The sequence below is a fragment of the Erinaceus europaeus genome, chromosome 21 (assembly GCF_950295315.1).
Source record: "Erinaceus europaeus chromosome 21, mEriEur2.1, whole genome shotgun sequence".
Lineage (NCBI taxonomy): Eukaryota > Metazoa > Chordata > Mammalia > Eulipotyphla > Erinaceidae > Erinaceus > Erinaceus europaeus.
Genome location: NC_080182.1, coordinates 29,989,870 through 30,006,622, shown reverse-complemented (window position 1 = coordinate 30,006,622; position 16,753 = coordinate 29,989,870). Strand labels below are relative to the sequence as shown.

The window sequence follows — 16,753 nt, the reverse complement described above, 5'->3', positions numbered from 1 at the left end:
CATTTCCGCCTCTTTACTGGCCCCCAGATGGAGACTTGTCTCAAGTGGCCTCCCCCAGGGCTCTGTTCTGGCTCCTACGCTATTTAATATTTACATCAATGACCTCCCAGAAACTTCTTCAAGGAAGTTCATCTACGCCAATGACATCTGCTGTGCAACTCAGGCATCAAAGTTCGACATCCTCGAGGAAACACTCACGAAAGACATGTCTCTGATATCTGATTACTGTAAAAAATGGCGACTAATCCCTAGCACTGCAAAAACGGTATCATCTGTTTTCCATCTACACCATGCCTCGGCCTCGCGTGAGCTTAATGTGCAGCTTGGCGATAGGAGAATCCGGCATGAAGCCCAGCCAGTCTATCTTGGCGTTACTCTCGATCGCACTCTGTCATTTCACGAACATCTCATAAAAACTGCAGCAAAGGTGGGCGTGAGGAATCACATCATTGCAAGACTGGCCAGCTCCTCATGGGGCGCGAGCGCTTCCACACTACGATCATCATCTCTGGCATTATGCTATTCCACTGCAGAATACTGTGCCCCAGTATGGTTCTGTAGCCCCCAAGTCCACTTGGTCGATTCCAAATTATATTCCTCCATGAGGATAATTTCTGGAACCATCCGTTCCACCCAGGTTCCATGGCTGCCGGTTCTTAGTAACATCGCCCCGCCAGATATTCGTCGGGATGCGGCATCATCTAAGTTCATTTCCCACGTCTACACTCGACCGGACCTGCCAATATACACGGATATCTTCGCCCACCCTGTCCAACGCTTGACGTCTTGTCACCCAATCTGGTCCCCTACGCCTACACTGAACTTCTCTGTTCCAGACTCTTGGAAACAGAGTTGGCAGTCAGCTGAGGTAAAGAACAAACACCTCATCACAGACCCCTGCAAGCGTCAACCCGGCTTTGACCTAGCACGTTATGATTGGGTCCTCCTCAATCGCTATTGAAAAGGCCATGGCCGGTGCGCCGCTATGTTCCTCCGCTGGGGAGCCAAAGACGACCCGAACTGCCCCTGCGGCTCCAGACAGACTATGACCCACATAGTCGACGACTGCCACCTCTCCAGATTCAAAGGAGGTCTCGAAACTTGACATCAGGCTCAACCTGACGCTGTTGACTGGCTACGGAAAAAGGGCAAACGCTAGAAGAAGAAGAAGAACCGGCCCCCAACTCCTCCCATGTCCTTTACATGGGCCCGCCCTCTCCGGGACATTCCCACCGGTGCTCCCTACCGACGAGCTCCCTTTCCTGCAGCCCAGCTCCCGGGGGTCCACCCAACCTCGTTGTCCACCCAGTTTCCCATTAGCCCCGCCCCTCAAACCGCGTAGGTCCCGCCCCCGTCCCCCGCCCCGCCCCTGTCTGGCTACCTTGCCGCCGGCTCCGACTTCCGCCCTCCCCGGCCCCGCCTCCGGCCCCGCCCCCTCCCGCAGCCCCGCCGCTCGCACCCGCCCCGCCAGCCAGCTCCAGGCTCCCGCCCGCCGCGGTCCCGCCCCGGCCCCGCCTCGGAGCCCCAGGCCAGGTCCCCCCGCTGCCGGCGCCGGGGAGGGGGCGGAGGGCGGGGCGCGGGATGGAGAAGGGCGGGCTCCCGCGCCGAGCCCGCGCTCCAGGTCCGCGGCCGCAGATTCGCCACGAACGGCCCCCGTCCCCCGTTCCCCGGGCCCTGGCTGCGGGCCCCCGAGATTCGGCGGCTGGATGGGGGCGCCCCGGCCGGCGGCGTGGCTGCGGGCGGGAGGCGGCGGCGGGTGGGGCGCGGGGCGGCGGGCGGGGCGGTGGCGAAAGTGCGGCGGGGCGTCGGTCGGGCTCGTTTACCCCGCGCAGACGCCGTCTTCACCGCCGCCGCCGCCGCCGCCGCCTTTGCCGCCTCCGTCCGCGCCGCCGCGGCCCCGCGCTGCCCCGCAGCCCATTGTCCCGGCGGCGAGCGCCCACGGAGCGCACACCCCGGGGCGCCGGCGGGACCGAGCGGCGGGTCGGCGCGGGGAGCCGGGCGGCAGGGCTGCGGTCCCCGACTGGGGCTCCCCTGGCCGGCCCGCCTTTCCCCGCCGGCCTCCCCTCGGGGTCGGAGCCCGGGCGGGCGGCCCCGGCGATGAGCCCGGACTCCAAGTGGCCGGTGAGTGCGGGGCATTGCCCGGGGAGCCGCCCGAGAGGCGCCGTGTGGGAGCTCGCTCGCTCGCTCGGGGGAGCTGGCGGGGTGCGCGCCCGGTTCGGTGCACCGGGAGCACGGCCCCACTTGTTACACGGACAGGCCGGCCCGCGCCCACTTGCTCCAGCCCCGCTCGCTGCCTTCCCGAGCTCTGCCGCCCGCCCGGCGGGAGCGAGCGGGTCCACCAGGGACGCCCCGGAGCGGAGGGCGGGGAGGGGGGTCGCGCGTGAAGACGGGGCAGGTGGGCAGAGGGGCAGTCGCCGGGCGTGAGCAAGCCTGGAGGACAGGCCGGCGGCAGCCTCTGCTGGAATGGTGCCAGGCCCCGGCTGGGCTGTGAAGCTTCCTGGGGGCCGCTGCCATCTGCTGTCTCCACTCACCCGGGAGTAAGGGTGGGGGGCAGCGGGCAGCACTGAGCCTGCATTGTCCCTCCTGGCAGCCGGCTGGGCCTGGGGGTGTCACCTGCAGGAGCTCACATGAAGCCTCAGTTACTGTCCCTGACTACCGGACATCAGTTTTCACTGGGGTCTGCAGCACATTCCCCAACTCACTTCCTGACGGAGACCATGCCATAGACACACACACACACCCCAGTGAGCTCATTCTTTGCAGCCCTGTGATTTCTGCTGCTGGAATCAGCAGACAGTCTTGACCCTCCTCAGCTCCAGATCTGGGGGTGCCCTCATTCAGCCCCACACTCATGCAGGGCACTGGGGATGAGGCTGGTGGGCTCTGCTGTCATCCTTCAGACAACACTCAGCAGGGAAGATGAGACTCTGTTACACTTCTGGGAAGCAGAAATGCTTGTGGGAGAAGACAGACTTAAGTGCAGTAAGCATAGTGGGGTGAGAGGGAATCCTGGTACGTTTCCCTCAGAAGGACACAAAGAAGTCCTATCCAAAGAAGTAACATGAGCTGGGCTTTGAGGAGTGAGTAGGAACTTGCCAGTCTGAGAGGATGGAGAACACTCCAGAGAGACCATCTTGCAGGGAACACCACGTTGCCCTGAGTAGGCAGAAGCCCGGCGGTAGCTGGTGGAAAGAAGTCTGCAAAGGACCAGGGCCGGGCAGCAGGGGCAGCTCCTTGAATGCTGCCACACTGAGCCTGGATACAGTCCTGAAGCACCGGAAGCTTCTGGTCAGGAGACTGACAAGGTCCTGCTTGGGGGAGGCCACTGATTGGGCCAGAAGTACTGAAACACGAGGCCGGCTGGCCGGCCCTCTTAAGAGGGCTGACACCCACACCGCGGTCAGGGTGCTGGCAAGGTGATTGGAGGATGCGCTGGGGAGTTCAGCTGATCGGGCCCTGGGGAGTGGGAGGTGGCTGGGAGTGTCCTGCCGGGCTCCTGTGCTAACTGGCCTGTGCTTTCTAGATGTGACAGCATGGGGGTGGATTTTGATGTGAAGACCTTCTGCCACAACTTGCGGGCCACCAAGCCGCCGTACGAGTGTCCCGTGGAGACCTGCCGCAAGGTCTACAAGAGCTACAGTGGCATCGAGTACCACCTGTACCACTATGACCACGACAACCCGCTGCCCCCGCAGCAGACCCCGCTCCGCAAGCACAAGAAGAAGGGGCGCCAGTCCCGCCCCGCCAACAAGCAGTCGCCCAGCCCCTCAGAGGTGTCCCAGTCGCCAGGCCGCGAGGTGATGAGTTACGCACAGGCGCAGCGCATGGTGGAGGTGGACCTGCACGGCCGAGTCCACCGCATCAGCATCTTTGACAACCTGGACGTGGTGTCTGAGGACGAGGAGGCCCCTGAGGAGGCCCCCGAGAACGGTAGCAACAAGGAGAACACAGAGACGCCGGCTGCCACCCCCAAATCGGGAAAGCATAAGAACAAGGAGAAGCGCAAGGACTCCAGCCATCACCACCACCACAGTGCTTCCGCCAGCGCCACCCCCAAGCTGCCGGAGGTGGTGTATCGGGAGCTGGAGCAGGACACCCCTGATGCCCCGCCTCGGCCGACGTCCTATTACCGGTAAGGCTCGCCCAGCTCCCAGTTGGGAAGAGTCACCGAGCAGGGCTCAAGAACTGGAGAGAGGTGACAAGTAGCAGGGAGAGTGACAGGGTTGAGACACAGTACTAACAGGCACACAGGCCATAGCTTGGCAGTGAGAGGGTGCTGCCCAGCTAAGGATGGTGGCAGTCACTGCCACACACCAAGGCCCTTCCTCCCCTCCTATTCTCACTTCTTGGGTGGGTACTACTCTCATTGCAGAAGAGGAAACCATGGCTCGGGAAGGAGCGAAAGTCATGTGCTTTCAGCTAGCTGAACTGCGTTCCAACCTAGATGCCTCTGATTCCAGAGTTGTGCTGTTTCCAGAAGCTCTCTTTTGTGACTCTGTCCATTCCCGTCTGTGAGTTAGGGCAGGCAGCCTGCAGGCATAATAATCCCATGGGGCGGAACAGAAGACTGGAGGCACAGGTGCCCTAGGGTCCTGAAAGCAGCCTGTCCGTCTGCAGAGTGACCTCCCCACTCTCCTTTTGCTGTGGCCTGGGGTTCGGCACATGTGAACTACACTGGCATCGTCTACACTGTGTGCCCTCCAGTGGCTTAGTTGTTTCTTGGTGCCCCACTTCCTTCCAAAGTGTAATGATGCTGGCTTCTTTTTATGTTGTTGTTGTACTTATTATTGTTGTTATATAGGACAGAGAGAAATGGAGAGAGGAGGGGAAGACAGGGAGAGAAAGATAAGACACCTGCAGACCTGCTTCACCACCTGTGAAGTGACTCCCCTGAAGGTGGGGAGCCAGGAACTCGAACCGGGATCCTTATGCTGGTCTTTGTGCACTCAACCCGCTACACTACTGCCAGGCTCCCGACTGGTTTCTGATGAAGTCACAGGCACAAGGCTCAGCTCCTTTACCACGAGGTCAAGCTGAAGCCTTGGGGACCATGCGGTGGTGTGACTGCATCCACAAGCTCTAGCTGATGGCTGGCGCAAGCCTGGTGTAGAACAGCACCCAAGTCAGAGAAGGTATTCGAGCGAGTTAGTTAGGGAGCAGGTTTTGGTAGCTGTTAATTAGAAGGCCTGGTCTCTGTAGATTTTGCTTGTTTGTTTTTTGAAGGTGTCAAGCAGCAAAGATTTATTTTGTCAAAGGGAAAGTACAGGTGACTGAAGAGGTAGTGGATCCCACAGAAGGGGGGTGGGCATCTCTGTAGAGGCGTTGGCAGGAAAGGTAATTTTTCCCAGAAGTGCAGGCTGGGTGATTCTGTTCTAAGACTCAGTTCTTTAAAAGCAAATCTCTGAGGAGCAGCAAGCCTGCCTCCTCTTTCTCCCTTTTTATCTGTGTATCCCAGCTCCTCCTCCTGCCAGCTTGCTACTGTTTCTCTTTTCTGTTAGGCTGACTGCCCTGCCCACCCTCAACACATAGATCTCCCCCCCCCCACCCCCCGCCTCCACTCCTCCTAATGGTGGTTTCTTCGTGCTTTGTGACAGGTCACTGCCAGGCCCAGCTCCTTCTCTCCCTTCCACTCCCCTCAGACTCACTCACCTTCTCCCCCTGGAACTCAGATCTGGTCTCTAGGGTACCAGTTAGTTCTCAGCTGGCACTCAGTGCAATCAGGGAGCTGTGTTGCATGTGGTTTCTTATTACCATTAGCAGAACTGCCCGGGTTTGGGGAATGACTTGCTTTTTATGATGACTTGAGAAGGTGTGAGGTCACCTCTCTTTCTCTTGCTCGTAGCTGATGTGCTTTCTTGAGAGGGTGGAGAGTCAGCTGATATGCCAAGAATGGACTCGCCAGCTTTGTCTGTGCCAAAGCCTGCAATCTGGGGCACCGTGGGAGTGTGGTGGGTCTCTCTCGTTGTCGTGTATCACAGCAGGAAAAAAGCTGAGGCTAGTGCCGAGGCCTAGAGGGACCATCTGGTTCCCACTGGCCCTGAGTCACCCGTCTTCAAGCCCAAGGACATTTCAGTCATCTCAAGGGAAAGAAAGGACTGAAAAAGAAGCTGCTTCCTATGCACAGGGCACTTTAGCCTCTCTCCTTCTGTCCCCAAAAACGCCTCTTTGTGGTCATCCCTGGTGCTTCAACACTCCATGTCAACTTTCTGACTGGGGTGGGGGCACAGCACTAAAACTTCCTGCAACGCGGTGGGGGCCAGGCTTGAACCCGGATCATGCACACGGCCAAGCTATGCAGGTGAGCGGTTTTGCCCCCACGCCCGCCCCTATACTTTTCAAATGAACAACATGAATGCCTATTTCTGTGGGGTGAATCAAGACAGCCTTGGCCACTGTCCCGTAGTGGGGGAGTCATCATCAAGCCCTCCCTTAGCTCAGGGCTGCACAGCAGCTAACGGTAAAGCTCATGCTAGCTCCTCATCCGGCTCCTCGTATTAACTCATTCACGCTCACAGCCATGTGTGATAAGTTCAGGCTGGCACCACCACTTCGGGGAAGCCAACAAGGCCCAGAAAGCTTAGCACGTCAGCTTGCTGTCACACACGGCATGGTTCCAGAGCTGTGCTCATGTGGCCTGCTCTAGCCCCATTTTTCAAGGGGAGAAGAGAAACAGGATTTGTGACTCATCTCGGACCTGCTGTGTAGCACTGACGTAGCCCATTCGTGAATGCTGTAGCATCTTTGAGAGTAGGCTGTGTCACCCTCATCCTACCGTTGGATAGAGAAGAGCAGTGGCCCAACTGCATGGGCGGGGAGACACTGCTGCAAGTATCTGCATCTTCCCTTCCCTCTCAGCATCTGTCTCTACCCAAAATAAATAAACTAACTAATCAATTCAAATAAAAATAGACTAGAGTGGTGATGTCTTGAAGGGCACAAAGTGTCCAGGCCAGGGCTTAACTCCAGCACTGTTAGAAGCCAAACTCCCATTTCTCCTGTTGCAGCTCCCTAGCTTGGCAGGTGAAGAGTTCAATCCCCCTGGAACATGATGAGGGAATGTGGGAGTGTGCTTTGTGCCCTGAGGGCCCAGCGAGCCAGGGAGTGGCGTTAGAGTTCTGGCTCTGCCATGTCCTGGTCATGTGACCTCTCTGTTCATTAAGTTTTCACAGCCATAGTGTCTCCTTCTATAAAATGAGGGCAGCATGCTCTCTGGCCCTGTAGTGGTGGTGACATTCAGTGTGGTGACTTAGCACGGTAACTACTCGGCAACCAAAGAAGAAATACAGTACCCAGAGCTCAAGGACTCCCAGTTAACAGAAGAGCGGTTAACAGCTCCAGTGAGAGCCCTGCCAGGCGATACCACAATTTATTTGCAAGTGACACCTGACCTTCCGAACCCTGGGCTTGTCTCACCATCATCCACTCCTCCTGAGAATCCTCCTGACTGCCTTCCCGCCCCCTCAGGAGTCTGGCTGAGCCCTCTCACCCCAAGGCTAGCACCTAACACATGAACTCCGGGCCTGGGCTCATCTCCCAGCTCTGCACTTCTCCTCACCTGTGAGCTGGGGCAAGTGACTGAGCCTCCTTAAGCCTTAGATTCCACTCCAGGTAGACACAGGGCTGTCCTGCTTGGCGGCCTGGGAGCTGGCATGTGCCAGAGGTCCCAGATTCAGTCCCCCAAGGCCACATATTCTGGAGCAATGCTCAGGTCTGTCTCTCTCTCCTCTTGTAAAACTAAATGGGTGGGTCTTTAAAAAGTGTGGCCATCAGACCTGTTGTGTCGGGGCCCAGTCGGTGAGACGGCACTGGCACAAGTATAGGCCTGGCACAGTGAGTGCCCAGCGCCTGTCCTGAGCTGCGCTGCCCGCGTGTCCTGCAGGTACATCGAGAAGTCGGCGGAGGAGCTGGACGAGGAGGTCGAGTATGACATGGACGAGGAAGACTACATCTGGCTGGACGTCATGAACGAGCGGCGGAAGACGGAGGGCGTGAGCCCCATCCCGCAGGAGATCTTCGAGTACTTGATGGACCGGCTGGAGAAGGAGTCCTGCTTTGAGAGTCACAATAAAGGCGACCCCAACGCGCTGGTGGACGAGGACGCCGTGTGCTGCATCTGCAACGACGGCGAGTGCCAAAACAGCAACGTCATCCTCTTCTGTGACATGTGCAACCTGGCCGTGCACCAGGAGTGCTACGGCGTCCCCTACATCCCCGAGGGCCAGTGGCTGTGCCGCCGGTGCCTACAGTCACCCTCCCGCGCGGTGGACTGCGCGCTCTGCCCCAACAAGGGTGGGGCCTTCAAGCAGACGGATGATGGACGCTGGGCCCACGTGGTGTGTGCCCTGTGGATCCCCGAGGTCTGCTTCGCCAACACGGTCTTCCTGGAGCCCATCGACAGCATCGAGCACATCCCGCCGGCTCGCTGGAAGCTGACGTGCTACATCTGCAAGCAGCGGGGCTCCGGGGCCTGCATCCAGTGCCACAAGGCCAACTGCTACACCGCCTTCCACGTGACCTGTGCCCAGCAGGCTGGCCTGTACATGAAGATGGAGCCCGTGCGGGAGACGGGCGCCAATGGCACCTCCTTCAGCGTCCGCAAGACGGCCTACTGCGACATCCACACGCCGCCAGGCTCGGCGCGCCGCTTACCTGCCTTGTCCCATAGTGAGGGGGAAGAGGAGGAGGAGGAGGAAGAGGAGGAAGGGAAGAGCTGGAGCTCAGAGAAGGTGAAGAAAGCCAAGGCCAAGTCCCGGATCAAGATGAAGAAGGCACGGAAGATCCTGGCTGAGAAGCGGGCAGCCGCTCCTGTGGTGTCAGTGCCCTGCATCCCCCCTCACAGGTGCGTGCGGAGCAGGGGGCAGGCGGGTGAGGGGAGGAGGCCCTCGTGGACTGGACAGTCCCGAGTGGAGCAGCTCGACTGGGTTCTCCTGGAACCAGGAATGTTTAGAGGTTAGCTCTAGCAGTCAGCCGACTTACCTTAGGAGCCAGAAACGTCAACCTTGGCGGCAAACCCTACAGCCGTTGTAACTGTCCTTCTTCCTAACGGTGCGGCTTGAGATGGCTGCCACTGTGGAGGACGTGGCCTGCCCCCGAAGGGGGAAATCGAGTGATTGGGGACGAGAAGGCTGAGGAGCTGTGGAATGGTCGGTGCCGCGAGTGAGGCCAGCTGGCGTGAACTTCCAGGTCTCTTGTGCGTTCGTTAGTTGCTTGCTGGAGCTCACTGTGCACAGTTGTACATTCTCCAGAAGCCTTCCAGGGCGCAGCAAGCTTCCCAGCGTGGGAGGTCCCGGGCTCACGGCCTCTGAGCAGCAGTGAGGGCGCAGGCTGAACTTCCTGCCCCCGTGAGCAGCATCGGGCTGGCATGGCTAAGAGGCTTCTCCCCAGCTGCCGTGCCATTGATGGCGCTTTGCTTGTTCCTCTTGCCTTGAGTCCGGTGCTGCAGGTCTTCCTGACAGCAGACAGCCCCCATTCAGCCACATTCAGGAGCTCTCACTGGCGAGAGCCTTCTGTGCCTAAGGAAACGGGCCCAGCATGTCTTTTCTTTGTGTCCCCTGCCTCTCAGACTCAGCAAAATCACCAACCGCCTGACCATCCAGAGGAAGAGCCAGTTCATGCAGAGGCTGCACAGCTACTGGACGCTGAAGCGACAGTCGCGCAACGGTGTCCCGCTGCTCCGCCGCCTGCAGACACACCTGCAGTCCCAGAGGAACTGTGACCAAGTTGGGGTACCGTGTCAGATTCCCTGTGGGCTCTGGGTGAAGTCCTCGCAGGGCACTGTTGCTGTGTGCTCCTTCCTCCCTTCACTCACTCCTCTGGCATTTCCCAAGCCTTGGCTCTTGCTGGGCTCCAGGGTCGTGTGGCTCACCTGCTGGGCCTGCCAGTAAATCAGAGTCCCCTCCTTCGGCTCTGCCTACCCCTCACCCATGCTTCCTGGGCCCGCCTCCCCTCTGGCTCCCTCATCATTTCCTCTTCCTCCTTTTGCCTCTGCAGAGAGACTCTGAGGATAAGAACTGGGCCCTCAAAGAGCAGCTCAAGTCCTGGCAGAGGCTCCGGCATGATCTGGAGCGAGCCCGCCTGCTGGTGGAGCTGATCCGAAAGCGAGAGAAGCTCAAAAGGGAGACGGTGAGTGCTCGAGGCGAGCTGTGCTTTCCCGAGGGCTCGGCGGCCTGGGGGGAGGAAGAGGAAGAGCGTGTGTTCCCTGGCTGGGAAGAAGTGGCACACTGCTGTGGAAGTTGGGGCTCCTGGCCTTTCGGGTGCTCTCAGGCCTGCTGGAACAGAATGTCACAGAACTCCGGGTTATGTGGCCAGGGTACCTGGTGAGGGAGGGCAGCACCAGTGTACTCAGCAGGAGAAACCTGACTGAAAGGAGTGGAAGGAGGGCTTGAGAGCGGGGGCTGGAGAAGGAGAGGAGACTGGCCCCAGCCTGGCTGATGGGGCCTTTGTGTGTGTCAGATCAAGGTCCAGCAGATCGCCATGGAGATGCAATTGACTCCTTTCCTCATCCTTCTTCGCAAAACCTTGGAGCAGCTCCAAGAGAAGGACACAGGCAATATCTTCAGCGAGCCGGTCCCTCTGTCTGAGGTAACCGAATTGGACGAAGTAAGAATCCCTTCCCCTCACTCCACCTTCTTTCCGTTCCTCTCCCGGTTGGACCCCTGTTGCAGGTCTGGGCCAGGGACTAGAAGGGGGCCTCAAAGAGATGGGCGGGTGATGGCTCTGGGGCTCCGAGATGAACGAGAGCTGCACACGTCTTCTGGGCGCTGTCTTGTCCCTGCCACAGCCCAAGGGCTCAGAATGGGAGGCTGCCTGCACTCCTTCCCCAGAGGCAGGGTAATCCCAGGGCAGGAAGATTCTTTCTCGGGGTGCTGCACCCTAGGATGGAGACTTTAGAAGCTCTGAAGCCCTAGGTCCTGGCTGGCAATCTCCTCTCTCTCTGAAAGGTGTAAAGCGAGAGGCCTGAGGCTCCGGCCTCCTCCTCAGTCTTAGTGATGAGTGACAAGAGTCAGAGGAATGCAAGGCCGAGTGATTTCCAGAAGATTCCCGCAGGCCTGCTTTTTTGTTTCTGTCTTTTTCCCGAAGCCCCATGTGGCGCTGGCAGGTAGACTTGGCTATGTTGCGGCACTGTTTTTCAGGAGAGGAAAAGGCAGCCCCAACAGGTTAGGAGACTTGCCAAGGTCTCACAGCTTGTGGAAACTAGAGCCCAGTTTTCCTTCCCCACGTGCTACACGCCCACCTCTAGCCGGTGGGAAGAAGTTGCTAGGTCCACTTCGGGGTGGGGGTGGACGTCAGGACAGGGCTCGGGGGGATGAGAAGCGTGTCTCCACTTAGCCACACTTACGCTGCTCTCCCAGGTGCCTGACTACCTAGACCACATCAAAAAGCCCATGGACTTTTTCACCATGAAGCAGAACTTGGAGGCTTACCGCTACCTGAACTTTGATGATTTTGAGGAGGACTTCAACCTCATCGTCAGCAACTGCCTCAAGTATAACGCCAAGGACACCATCTTCTACCGGGCGGCCGTGCGGCTCCGTGAGCAGGGCGGCGCTGTCCTCCGCCAGGCCCGGCGCCAGGCAGAGAAAATGGGCATTGACTTTGAGACGGGCATGCATATCCCACACAACCTGGCCGGAGAAGAGGCCCCACAGCACACTGAAGATGGTGGGTGACAAGAAAGACACACTACACCGCATGGCACCGCACCACACCACACCACACCCCCACCTCTGTCCCAGAGGTGAAAAGCCTCTGAGTCCCTGGCAGCAGGCAGTCCAGGCAGGAAATAACTAACTAGGCTGAGCAGTGCCAGGCTGTCCCCAAGAACGCTTTCCAGGAAGGCAAACTGGGTGGGTGGATGGCAGTGCTCCTGTTGAGAAACTGAGGGGGGAGAAGGGGGTCCTGCTGCCTGCCCAAGTCAAGGTGGGGTGGGGCAGGGCTGCCTGAGGCTGACCTCTCCTTCCTTGTCCCCACCCCTAGCCGCCGAGGACGAGCGGCTGGTCCTGCTGGAGAAGCAGAAGCACCTGCCAGTGGAGGAACAGCTCAAGTTGCTGCTGGAGCGGCTGGATGAGGTGAACGCCAGCAAGCAGAGCGTGGGCCGCTCACGCCGCGCAAAGATGATCAAGAAGGAAATGACGGCACTGCGGCGGAAGCTAGCCCACCAGCGGGAGAGTGGACGGGATGGGCCCGAACGGCACGGCCCCTCCGGCCGGGGCAGCCTGACACCCCACCCAGCAGCCTGTGACAAGGATGGGCAGACGGACAGTGCCGCCGAGGAGAGCAGCAGCCAGGAGACTAGCAAAGGTCTGAACCCCCTAACAAGGTGGACCCCAGAATCTGACTGCAGCAGGCAGCGGGCCCTCCTCACACACAGCTGCACTCCCTCCCTCCCTCCCTGCCCCTTAGCCACCTCTCGGGCCACTGTGTGAAAGACAACGTTCCCAACCCCACGCCCCCACCTCTAGCTGGAGCAATGGTCCTTACAGCCAGGGGTGACCCTGGACATCTTGACCCTCCCCATCAGGCCCTCACCAACTCTCCTTCTCTCTCTCTCTGCTCCAGGCCTGGGTCCCAACATGTCCTCAACCCCCGCACATGAGGTGGGCAGGAGAACCTCAGTTCTGTTCTCCAAAAAGAACCCGAAGACAGCTGGACCGCCCAAGAGGCCGGGCCGGCCCCCCAAAAACCGGGAGAGCCAGATGACCCCCAGCCACGGAGGCAGTCCTGTGGGCCCCCCTCAGCTGCCCATCATGGGCTCCCCACGTCAGCGCAAGCGGGGTAGGAGCCCCCGGCCCAGTTCGAGCTCAGACAGCGACAGTGATAAATCCACAGAAGACCCCCCAATGGGTGAGCCTCACCGTCACCCAGCCCCCACAGAGAGTGAGCAGGGCTGCCGTCCTCCCGGCTTAACTCCCGCCTGCCCCTCCATTTAGCCATGAGGAGTCAGCTAGAAGGGCCCCTAGGAAGGCTTCCTGCCCCGTCTCCCACAAGGGGAAAGAGGTCCAGAGACACTGGCCCAGCTAGACTCTCACCCAGGGCCCTCCATTGTATCACTTTGCCTTTTCTCTTTTCACCTCCTTGGGGACCTGCTGCCTATCAGACCGCGTGTGGCCTATGGCCAAGGGATGTTCAGAGGGTGGGGCAGGGCTGTGACCAGCTCTGCTGGCCAGGGTTCAAGGCGATTCAGCACAGAAGCGGAAAGCAAGCACCAGGCCCCTCTAGAAAGCCCCAGGCCACTTCTCATCTGGAGCTTCCTAACCGGCTCCTTCCTTCCTCCTCCCTCCCCCCGCCCCCCAACCAAGACTTACCAGCCAACGGCTTCAGCAGCGGAAACCAGCCAGTGAAGAAGAGTTTCTTGGTGTACCGGAACGACTGCAGCCTTCCCCGGAGCAGCTCCGACTCCGAGTCCAGCAGCAGCAGCAGCAGCAGTGCGGCCTCGGACCGGACCAGGTACTGCTCCTTTTCTGTCAAGGCCGGCCTCCAGGGTGCACTTCCGTGTTTCCCTGCGGAGAGCGGGTCGGCAGCCGTGTCACCTGGACTAAGATGCCTCAAGTCCAAGGCTCTTTACAGAAAAATCACAAAGGAAGGCTAGATGAGGATGTCACGATCGGATCGTCCTGGGTTAAGCTGCTGGTCTATGGCAGAGGGTAGAAACGGTGCCTGGGGGCTTGGTTTGGCCTGCAGACATACCCCGTTGAGCTAGCACGGCACTCTGAAAAGATGCCCTGAAAGGTTCTCTTGAAAGATCAGGTTGGCAGTGTGGGCGGGATTGCCTCCAGACAGGCCGGCCACCGTCACTGCTGTGTCAGTGCCACATGGGTCCACTCCCTGGGTCACAGTCCTTGTCTGGCCTCTGCTTTCCCAAGCTGTGGGCCCGGGGCAGGAAGCAGAGCGGTCTCCACTGTGCAGCTCTCCCTCCCTTTAAGCCGCACTCCCACTATTTGTCCACAGCACGACCCCCTCAAAGCAAGGCCGGGGCAAGCCCTCCTTCTCTCGGGGCACATTCCCGGAAGACAGCAGTGAAGATACCTCAGGCACTGAGAATGAGGCCTACTCCGTGGGCACTGGCCGCGGCGTGGGCCACAGCAGTAAGTACCCTCGCCCACGGCCAGGGATGCCAGGCACCCAGTGCCAGGGCCTTGCCAGCCCCCTGGCTGCTGATCCGCCCCCTCTCTCCCATTCCTGTGAAGTGGTGAGGAAGAGTCTGGGCCGGGGAGCTGGCTGGCTGTCGGAGGATGAAGACTCCCCCCTGGATGCCCTGGATCTGGTGTGGGCCAAATGCCGAGGGTACCCGTCATACCCAGCTCTGGTAGGCTTCTCCTGTTTTTGGCTTGCCAACCCCAGAACATAGACTCAAGTTTGCAGACTTCCTTCTCTGCTGAGCTGCGGAGGGCACACAGATACACACTTAGAGGCCCCCCGCTTAGTTCTTCTCTTTTTCATTTGGGCTCTGAGCTAGTTCAGCATGGGAAGCCCGAACAGCATGTGAACCGTTCTCTGTCTCCACTTCCCAGCTAGTCTTCGCGTAGATAGGATACACCCAGGGGAGGAAGGAGACTGAACCAAACCCATCTCTTACCTCCTCAGATCATCGATCCAAAGATGCCCCGGGAAGGAATGTTCCATCATGGCGTCCCCATCCCTGTGCCACCACTGGAGGTGCTGAAACTTGGGGAGCAAATGACCCAGGAAGCCCGAGAGCATCTCTACCTCGTCCTCTTCTTTGACAACAAGCGGACCTGGTAAGGGAGGAAGGGAGCAGTTGGCATGGCTCAGTCACAGATGCAACCCAGCGCATGCGAGCAGGCTGCCAGGAAACTCTGGCCATAGGCGGGCTGGACTGTCACAAAGCAGTGTGTATGTGTGTGTGTGTGTGTGGGGGGGGGAGTTAGATCTTTGAGGAAAAGGGCTGTGTTGACGAAGACTCAGCGACAGAGCGGGTAGCCGCAGACAGCTGTCACGAGAAACCAGAAGACTATGACACATGGGGTTGGTATCACCCTCCGCTCTGCTCAATGCAGGTGGCTTCCTGACTTTGTTTTTCTGCCTCTGTCTTCAGGGGGATGAGAAGGGGCTAAAGCAGGCTGAAGCATACTCTGAATCCCTCCTTGTCCCATCGTTCACAGAAATCAGGAGTAGGGAGCCTTTTTTTTCTGTCAAGGGTCACTCGGACATTTAAAACAGCATTCTCAGATCATACAACATGCTTAAAAATTAGCACTTAATGAGAAAACTGCAGGGTGGTTAAGTGCATATATCACCTAGCTTAAGGATTTGGGTTCAAGTCCCCGCTCCCCACCTACAGGGAGGATGTTTCATGAGCAGTGAAGCAGGTCTGCAGGTGTCTTATCTTTCTCTCCCTCTCTGTCTTCCCATCCTCTCTCGATTTCTTTCCGTCCTATCCAACGACAACAATGACAACTATAACAATGGGAACAACAAAAATGGGGAAAAATGGCCTCCAGAAGCAGTGGAGTCGTAGTGCAAGCACTGAGCAATAACTCTGGAGGAAAAACAAAACAAAAAAGTTGTGGCTGCTTTGGCAGGGCCAAACTCTTGATATTTCGTATCGGGCCCTTGGGTCGGAAGTGCCCCACCGACATGGGTTAGGCTTTTTGCTGTCTGTCTGCAGAGGACGGCAGGCAACTGCCATGGGGCGGGCTAGGTCTATTTCAGGTGAAGGCCAGGCTCCTCTGCACCCTGAAATGCCCCGAGCGCCCTCCCACTAGGGGAGGCTGTGTCCATCACTAGACTGAGGACAGAGCCTGTCTCTCTGTTCTCTGGGGCCCCGGTGCCCACCAGTGCCCAGCCGGGTGAGCTCTCGGGAGGTGGTCTGCGGTGACTGAAGCACCGAGGGGAGCTCTCAGAGATGACTCGGGCTCTCACCGTGTCCCACAGGCAGTGGCTGCCCAGAACCAAGCTGGTCCCGCTGGGCGTGAACCAGGACCTGGACAAGGAGAAGATGCTGGAGGGCCGCAAGTCCAACATCCGCAAGTCAGTGCAGATCGCCTACCACCGGGCCCTGCAGCACCGCAGCAAAGTGCAGGGCGAGCAGAGCAGCGAGACCAGCGACAGCGACTGAGCGAGTCCTGGGGCGCCGGCCTCTGCACTGCCTCATTCCTGGTCTCCGGCCAGTCTCAGGGGAAGCTGGGTGGGGGGGGTCCCCCGCCCCGAGTGCAGCTGGACTGTACAGAACACTCCACGGGCCAGAGAGACCTCACGGCGGGCTTCGCGGGGCAGGTTAGGACACTGCGCAAAACAGGCCGCCCCGCTCCTGCCAGGACGCCCGGAACTAACTGCCTAGTGGCCCGAGGCCCCAGCAGGTGGTGCGCGGGCATGTGCCCAGCCTAGCAGTGGGACCCGTGTCCGTCCAGCCCGCAAGAGGGGCACCAGGTGACCCCCTCCCCTGCTGCTGTAAATACTGTAATTAGCGGAGAATTTAAATTATTCTCATTTGTAATTGCGTTTCCGGGTCGCGCCAGAGTCATTTGGTACTTAAAAAAAAAAAAAATCTAAAAAAGGTTGGGGGGGGGCCTGGCCCCATTCCCTTATTCCTATAGAGTTCCCCCTCCCCCCAACCTTTCAAACTGGTTTGTATTTATTTCAAAGGAAAAAAATATATATATATATTGATTCTTAGAAAATAAACGGCATCTGGAATTCTTGGTTCTTGCGTTCTGCCGGGGCCAAGGGCTCCAAAGCAAGGCGCCCGGCACGCAGTCCCCGGCCTCCCCAAGGCGCGGCTGTGGGGGCCCGG

At 58.9% G+C, this 16,753-nt stretch overlaps 1 protein-coding gene across 6 annotated transcripts; it reads left to right on the top strand.

The window, feature by feature from the left end:
- The first annotated feature begins 1,981 nt into the window (after window positions 1–1,981).
- Window positions 1,982–16,658, top strand: BRPF1 (bromodomain and PHD finger containing 1). 6 transcript variants are annotated; one of them, XM_007522275.3, is made up of 14 exons: window positions 1,982–2,121; window positions 3,524–4,132; window positions 7,880–8,839; window positions 9,563–9,725; window positions 9,991–10,122; window positions 10,453–10,581; window positions 11,352–11,661; window positions 11,977–12,300; window positions 12,559–12,843; window positions 13,299–13,446; window positions 13,948–14,084; window positions 14,187–14,305; window positions 14,584–14,738; window positions 15,895–16,658. In XM_007522275.3, the coding sequence occupies exons 2-14, from the start codon at window positions 3,534–3,536 to the stop codon at window positions 16,076–16,078; spliced, it is 3,645 nt and encodes a 1,214-aa protein (XP_007522337.1). In that variant the 5' UTR covers window positions 1,982–2,121; window positions 3,524–3,533; the 3' UTR covers window positions 16,079–16,658. The 6 variants fall into 6 exon arrangements, with proteins under 6 accessions (XP_007522337.1, XP_007522336.1, XP_060036745.1 ...); XM_007522274.3 differs by having other exon boundaries at window positions 10,453–10,599; XM_060180762.1 differs by lacking the exon at window positions 12,559–12,843.
- The last annotated feature ends 95 nt before the right edge of the window (window positions 16,659–16,753 follow it).